Here is an 8,738-nt window from a genome sequence, read left to right on the forward strand (position 1 = left end):
GCCTTTAATCTGACAGTTTGAAACGTAACTAAAAGTACAATGTCCTCTTCACAAGACATTGTCTGCAGGACGGTTGACAGTTATCTTCGACTAGCTTATCATCTTCGCCTCCTCTCCGGATTCTCGGCGCTTTTTCTTCCTTGTCCCGTTCCCTCTCTCTGCACCACTCTCCAGGTAAACTGTCTCCGTTTCACTACACTTTACCTCCTTGTCGCAACAGCTCTCACTCATTACCCTGGCTTCTCGCTTTTCCTGCCTACATATACGCCCATTTTGCAACGGTTCCCTCAACCTTGCAACTGTACCCTTTTCAGCTCTCACGCACAGCCCCCTGCCTCGCGCACAGCCTTGGTTTAGCACAACCTTGGTTTAATAGACGCACCCCTGCCCTTTCAGCTCATGGCACCCCTGAGCTGTTTACTACGTGTTCTCGCCTTCCTTTTGGCAACTTCCCTACTGCATAAAACCTCAATTGCATCTGTAATGAGCAGGGCCTGGCGTCCTGCGACAGCCACTTGGTATGGCAGCGTGGGTGGCACTGGCACGGACGGTAATCGACATCGGCATTTCTTTTTTTTCCTCTGTGTATGCATACGAGAAACAAACGTATAACCAATGGAAGGCATCCTCACAAATTAGACGCTGCTACTACAGGGTAGATTAATTTGCATATAGCTGCACGTTTGCGAAATCAGCTCTGCCTGATTCATCTCACAGCTTGCAAAATTTCCTCCGCTTATGATTTCAGGAGGAGCCTGCGGTTACGGAAGCCTTCGGAATACTCCTTATGGATCCAATGTTGGCGCAGGAAGTCCAGTTCTTTTCAGAAACGGACACGGCTGCGGAGCATGTTATCAGGTGAGCTAGGACTCCATCCAGCGCGCGGGCGTCCAATGTCGTATTTTTTCGCTTTCGGCACACGTTATGAGAGTCTTTGGATCCATTGTGCAGGTAAAATGTCTAGTTGCAGGCATGTGTTCAGCTCGCCCAGTGACGGTCGTCATAACAGACGAGTGTCCTGGTGGCTATTGCGCCTTCGGGAGGACACATTTCGATCTGAGTGGCTCTGCTTTCAGTCGGATGGCGTTCAGCTCCACTGCAACCCCTACCCTTCTCAATTCCGGCGTTGTCCGAGTACTTTACAGGCGGTAATTATACCTTCCGCTTCTAGCCCTTTTCCTGAGATCAGCAATTGAGCATGTTGCGTGGCCAGTTGTTTAGAAGCAGCCCTCCCGTGCTTTAATACATCCAGGATTCCTTAGATCTGAAGATCGACTCACTTCAGCCTCAAAATGCATCTCTCGTGGCTTGCAATTCCAAGACCAAGTCCTGATTTTGTTGTGAAATGGCCTCTTCAGGGTACCATGTCGCTACCCAGCTGGCACAAAACTCAAGTTCCAAGTGAACCAAGGAGCAACGGACTACTGGTTTTCAGTGTTGGTTCGATACGAAGACGGAGACGGTGATCTCGTGGCAGTTGACCTTAAGCAGGTGTGAAGATCACAATACATGAGGGCCTCGTAAGACAATAGAATAGTGAAACGAACACTGTAAATAAATAACTAATCTACGGATTGTCATCCCTTGCTACTGATAAGTTCGGTCCGTCGTGGTATTTGCAGGCGAATTCAGGCGGATGGCAACAGATGCAACAGCTGTGGGGAGCGTACTGGTGTTTGAACGGAGGGCCACTAAGAGGGCCTTTTTCAATTCGGTTGACCTCTTCATCTGGTGCTACGGTCACTGCATACAGTGCGATTCCTCAGAACTGGTCTCCGGGAACAACATACACCTCCAATGTGAACTTCGCATGATCTGTGTGAACGTATCAGATGCCGAGCAGCAGCACATGCAATTACAGTGCATACACGGGTAGTAGCTAAATGCATCGCTCGACTGAATTGAGAGCATTGTTCATATACGTTAGCTAAGAGGCCGACTTGTCGAAAGGAGAAGAGGCACAACGTACAAGAGATGTTGCCTACACAAGGCCAATCCTAAGTTCATTACCTTAGTTCAAAGTTGAGGTAATTTACGAGAGAGAGGGACTAGTCCTCTTAAACCTTAAAGGACTCCTCCCACATTCCCTCCAATGTGGATAAGCTGTTTGATGTTCCCCCTACAAATTAGCCGGCCTTTTCTTTATTAAACAAGGGGCCACACTCAAGCGTTCGGCACACACATGCATTGCAACACAACGCTGAGCCCATCGACAATAAGCACGTGGAGAAGCAGAACCTAAGTGTTTAAAGATTAAACTCAAATGTTTCCATCAGAAACTCAAGGTTCATTAATTACAATTAGAATTTTTAAAAAATCTTCACTTCTTTTTAGAAGTTACATCTATACTCAAATTTTGTGATCTTCCAATACGCTAAGCATTAAGCAATTGCATAATCCACAAATGCATAAAGCAATTGAGTTATCAAATATTAAACCATAGTTTGTACTGTCAGTTGGTAGTAGTTGAATGGGTAAAGGCAAAAAAAGGGAGAGATGTGGGTAGAAAAAGAGTGAGGCAAACGAGAGATGGAGGAGGTGAAGGGGGAGAGAGGGGCATGTGAGAGGGATGCAAGAAGAAATCGATATATATAGATAGAGACTGCACGGGTCTTTAGAAACCCAGTATAGCTAATTATGCTTAGGCATTGATTTGACAACATAAGTGTTACTGCTTTGCTTGCTAAGTATGACTTCCTTTTCTTTTTCAAAAAAATTTGTTACCTCTTTTTTCTTCTCTTTCATTTTCTCTTTAGATTTTTGGACTTTACAATTGAATATATTTTAGACTTACAAAGGTGCGTGCGTGCACGTGCATGAATGTGCATGTACGAGTGTGCATGCGTGCATGCGTGTGTGTGTGTGTGTGTAGAGAGAGAGAGAGAGAGAGAGAGAGACCCATGTCTTGGTGATGGGTTACACACAATATCCATAGCACATGTAGTTGCATGGCTTTAACATGGATTTACACACACTACAATGCAAAAGTACTAAGGCTAGACTAACCAAAATGGCAAAAATAGTGAAATAGCCTTATAGTAGGAGAAGTGAAATTTTACAAGCAATTTGACACAATGAAATGAAAGGAAATGTATTCTAGTTTTTATTACAAATCCTTCACTTCATAGGTTTAAGGTGGGCATGAGATCATGAAATCGATGCATAGCTTTGCAAAAAGGCACAAAGGGGTTCTTCTATAATTGAGCTAAATCTTAGTGTAAATTGGCATTTCCTCTAATTTTCTATTCACGCATGTAAAAGAAAGGAAGGAAGAATGAACTTAACGTAGAAGTGGAAGAGAAGACCAATAGTAAAATATTTGAAGTGGAAGAGAAGACCAATAGAAGTGGAAGAGAAGACCAATAGTAAAATATTGATTTTTTTATCATACACTCTTATATAGATTCAATGCAAACTAACAAGGGATTTTATTATAAACTTATGCATAAGCTCAAAGAAAACCAAAAAACCTAACTTGGGACTTGGACCATTTTCAATCATAGGACTTATATGCTAAATGTGGACATCAAATCGTATATGCATACCACACTTGTCCTCTTCATTGCTTATGAAGTATTTTATAGTTAAAGAGATCAAAAGCGAGGAGACTAGAAGCCCTTGTCCTATTGGAAATTTTCAAGTTTTATACTTTTGTTAACCAACTAAGCCTTGAGCATCAAATTTGATATCAAATATGAAAAAAAAATCATGTTTTCTACATGGAAAGGGCCAAGTTGAGAGGAATTATGGAGAATAATAAAAATTATTGATTATGGAATATAGAATGGATTGGTGTATGATATGCAACATGTAATATATGGAAAATAATGTGTTGGAGATTCTTAGGAGTTAGCTAGTACCATAGGTAGTACTTTTACTTCCTCTATCATTTGTTACAAAGATGAAATTTTTGAGAATTTGGATCATAAAAGGTCGATAAGCATGTGGTACCTCTTGGGTGTATTACAATTTATTATTGCCATCGATTCATCTCTCAATAGCACTATTCTTTTGTGTTAAGGGGAGACTAGTTGGATTTCCCTGTGCTTTCCAACTGTATGTGCAACTCCTCAATGATAATCAAAACATCTGTTGTCCTTGGATTTTCATGAAATCTAATTAAAATCCAAATTCAATTTGTGACTTAAACCCATCCAAACAAATAAGCATTTAGAAAAACAATGTACCAATGAAGTTATTAGAGGTGATTGAATCACTTAGGATTGATAAACAGACATCACCATCTAGTAAATCATACAATATGTCTAAAGTTAAGCACAAGTTTGTCGTGTTATAATCGCACAACACAATAGTATATTGACATTATCATGTAGTACTTTTGGGTATTTGGAACAAGAAATTTAGTTTTGAAATGTGAAATGGAGTAGACTTTTTTTTGGAAACTTTTGGTGAATTGCATAGACGATTACTTTCAAAATCAGTTTCTAAATGCAAATGGGAGTAGCCTTTTTTTTGTAAGGTTTTGTGAATTTATTGCATAGGAATAACTTATGCAATCTATAACTTATGAATTCGACAGAGAGATATAACAAACTTGATGTATTCATTGATGTGCAAACTACTCTTAATGGAGGGGGTTGGATGTGTAAAATTAATGTCGTTTTAAAATGCTATCCGTTTTATTATTTCCAAGGACTATAGGGGCCATAACTTGTGATGTGTAGCTTAGATCAAGGAGTTGTAAGAAGCAAAAGTGTGTCATTTTTTATGCTCTACCCAATGAAGCTATTTATATGTAGCCAATGGAGCTCTTTAATTTCAATAAAAATATTTTCATTTATAGAAATTATGTCATGGCCGTTCTTGCTCAATTTTCTTCGCTAGCATTTTTTACTACCTCAGTTGGAGCAAGGCTTTAACCATGTTGATAGAAATGTTTGATAAAAGCATTGATAAGGATTTGAATTTTAGAAGATACATTATGACTCATGTCAGGTGTATATTATGGATCATTTGAGAATAGTTAGATCCATTTAGTCCAAAGCAATTCTCTATCATATGTAGCACATGTTATGAATTAAAATGTAGACCTTAGTAGAGTTCCTCATATGATGGTCAATGCGTGATTAAGTATAGCCAATTGCAAAACTATTTTATGGGCAGTTTTGGGGCCCCAACGTGACGAACTAATGGACCATATTTTGAATTTTAGATGGACTTGCACTCTCATCAAAAAATTTCTCGGTGTAATGATTGCCTTATTGGCACAGTAATGAGACAGAGTTTGTCAAAACTTGTCATTTTGAATACCACAAAGCTTAACACATGTCACTACATAAGTAAGTTCTACCCTCTTTCATCCAATTTCTGTGCTTCATCTTTATGCATCACATTGTCCATAGTCTATCCTGTCATCTGCCCATAGCTTGCCACATGTCATCTACCCGCATCTCGCCACCCATCATCTATGCACAGCTTCTCTACATTGATCTAGATTTGTGACCATCGCACTAACATTGGCTTGGTGCAACAACTACACTAGTTCTTAGAGGTGGCTATAGCTACTCTGAATTAAAGTTAAGAAAATGTATATACCTTGATTGGCTAGGTCTAGGTCACCTGAGACCCATATTCTAGACCCATAATTGTTCATATATTTTGCATCGAGGGGTCCCCTTTCTTCGTAGCATGTCATCAGGCAGGTTTAAAACCAACTTGGTGGTTGGAACATCATGTTGTTCAACTCCAGTTCTGCCCGCAAACTATTCTAGGGCAGCGTATTTGGAAATAGGCAAGGAGTTGGATAGTGAAGATGATGTAAATGAAGAAGTTGCACTTCAAGATTCCCTACTATTTGAGATTTATATAAGTGTGGCAGACTTACATCCTCTTGAAGAAAAGGGTTATATTTGGGGAACATATCAATTCACTGTGCCCAAAGTGCAAATTAGTCGAGCTTCTTATTCATCAATCAATGGAAGTTGGATGAGCATTTTGCATGCAAATTGAATAAAGATGCGAGGATAAGAAAAATGCCATTTGCAAGCAATATCACTCTACATCCCATGATGTTTAAGAGAGTTCAAGAAGATGTTTCTCTATTATGTGATGTCATATTTCAAAAGCATGGGGACTTTCTCCAAGCCTTTGAACACTTCCAAAAGAGTAATGTAGTTTTTTCTATTGATTTGTACTAGAGGAGATATGGGAGTGACAAGGGAAAGATATATACGCTGGCAAAGAAAAGGTTTTTGAATATATGCAGGTTTGAGCCCATTGATGGGCATCATTTTTATGAGGCTTGTAGGATTGCCATTGATGAGGCATGAAAAAAAAATTTGACCCTTGATGATTACATGGGGAAGTTTGTACGAGTCATCGCTTACATATACCTATTTAAAGATGACTCTAAGTTCATTTTTGAATCATTAAGGTTGATGTACTTTTGCATAAAAATCTCAACTCTTTCTGAAATCCTCATAAAGGCAAGGGAGATATGGATTGGGTGTGGTAGGCCACAACACTAAAGCTACAGGTGAATTACCCAAAGCAAGGCCACTTCTATCGATGATTGAAGAGCATGTGAACAATGTGCAGCAAAGTCCCCAAGATCTAAAGACCTCCATTGCAAGATAGAGAGATTGTTCCTACATCATATTTTGTGGTTCAGTGCATCATGGAAGTTTTTATGGTATATGAAATAGGAAGATATCCTTCGAGGCATCAAAGAATATGTTTAATTAGAAGAAAGTAAAAATAAAAGAGGCGATGATCCATTGGTGGAGACCATTTAGGATCATGCTGGATAAAATAACAAAGGACATATGCTGAAGGTGAAGCTACAAGCTTGGTGTTACTATTCTTACTCAGTTTAAATGAGGAGTTAGCCAATAAAATAGTAAATGTGGATAAGAAAAAAGTAGATGAGCTTGATCAAATGCTTGATGAGACTTGGGATAGTAAGTTGGTAAAGTCATGGGTTATTGATGCCACACCAATAATGGATGTAAGATCAAAAATGCCCAAGCTTCTACTATGATATCTTGTTGTTAAATAATGATACAAAATCAGCACAAGACAATGCCATCGATAGAGAGCATTTCATGACAATGACCATTGATGATTGGGAGAAGCCATGTGCACTTTTTATGGATGAGTTATAGGACCTTGGAGTGTCAGGGATAGTTGATCTAGTGTGATTTATCAAAGAAATTCCTTTGGCAAACCAAACAAGATCAACATCAGTCCTTTTCATAACAAAAGGACAAAGGGACCTTGTCGACTAGCCTCTCATTTATAGTTGGGTATCCACTTTCAAAATTATATCACAGTCTCTACTTTTGCAAAAGCATAAAGTGATTCCTTTATGCTAGCCTCAAATTTATAGTTGGATAACCACTTTTAAAAATATATCATGGTCTAATTCTATTCCATGACATCATCCTTCTAGAAGGCATGAACATTTAGGTCTTGCTACCTTTTTTGGTCTATTTCTTATCAAGGGGTGTTATTCCTTTAATCCAAATTCCTAAAAATTTGTTGAAGCTCTCATTCAAAGAGGAAAAAGTCCTAAAGTAAGTGTGGCAATGGTGGACTATAGAAAGCCAAAGAATCCCTCCCTCATAGATGATATGCTAGAAGTATTATAAAATGATGGATGGATGGTAGCATTGTCCCTCTCCCAACCTCAAGCCTTGATTACATTCACATGCTTCCATTAACCGCACTCCAATGCAAGCACACATGCTTTTCTTGAACTCATGTTGTGTCCCAATCAATTTTGACACCCTTAGATTCATTGCTCAACTATCTTGAGATAACCTTACATTGCATCATCCCAAATTGCAACATGCAAAGTCATAGACTATGTGTTAATTGCATGGTATGATTAAAGCATACACTAAAGAGGTCCACCACCATTTCTAAAAACCCACATAAAAAAGGAGTGAATGTATGTCAACTACAAGGAGTTTTCCCTCAGGCTTAGTTTCAATGTCCAAACAAGCAACACCCACCTCAAGGGACAAGAAATTGGATAATTGAAGACATAAGGCTACCATGGTTGAGGTAGAGGTAGGTGCATAGAGTCTCTAATTTTCTACTAAGAAGTACCATATGGGATTCCATTGTTGGCCTGCTAGTAAGACTGCAACCAAGCTAAAAGTATCGTCTGGTGTTATTTAAATAAAAGGTGAAAATGTGTTTGTGTGCAACTCCTCTTTGCTGTTTGCACCATGACATAGTTCTCCCAAGGGCTTCTTCTCAAAGTTATCATGGATTTTCTTCAAAAGATCTTGCTTCAAGCTGCTTACCTCTACTACATTTTCTTCTTCAAGATTCACACAAGCTTTACAATGGCCACTGAGGCTCTCTTTGAAAATTTTAAAATGAAAGAACCTTTCACAAGAGGAAAACATGCATAGCAATATCACACCTTTCTTCCAACCCTTGGAAAAATCTTTCTTTTGGTGTATACGTGTATTTGTGCACAAATCTCTATGCACTATCCATGGTCTACCATTATAAGAGACGTTGCCTATTATGCTTCTTGTAGTGGAGAAGGCCTATTATGATTCTTGTAGCAGATATGGCCAAAACCAAGGAAAGGGTATTTTTATAAGGTTTCTAGTCCACCCCAAATGACCATACTGAAAACAATTAAAAGTATTTTTCCTTAGTACTACTACATTAGTACACAGGGTTGATTCACACAGTTTTGGAAATAAGTCAATTAACTTGGTTTCAAGATAAGAATATAAAATGTTATGCCTATAATA

General features: G+C 38.9%; 1 protein-coding gene across 1 annotated transcript; it reads left to right on the forward strand.

The window, feature by feature from the left end:
- The first annotated feature begins 218 nt into the window (after positions 1-218).
- Positions 219-2,151, forward strand: LOC147889066 (expansin-B16-like). The gene is made up of 5 exons (XM_087392600.1): positions 219-550; positions 749-858; positions 952-1,148; positions 1,359-1,491; positions 1,623-2,151. Exons 1-5 carry the CDS (start codon positions 400-402, stop codon positions 1,812-1,814), a joined length of 783 nt encoding a protein of 260 aa, XP_087248726.1. The 5' UTR covers positions 219-399; the 3' UTR covers positions 1,815-2,151.
- The last annotated feature ends 6,587 nt before the right edge of the window (positions 2,152-8,738 follow it).

The sequence above is a fragment of the Dipteris shenzhenensis genome, chromosome 21 (genome assembly GCF_047967505.1).
Source record: "Dipteris shenzhenensis isolate YYH24624 ecotype China chromosome 21, Dip_SZ_1.0, whole genome shotgun sequence".
Classification (NCBI taxonomy): Eukaryota; Viridiplantae; Streptophyta; class Polypodiopsida; order Gleicheniales; family Dipteridaceae; genus Dipteris; species Dipteris shenzhenensis.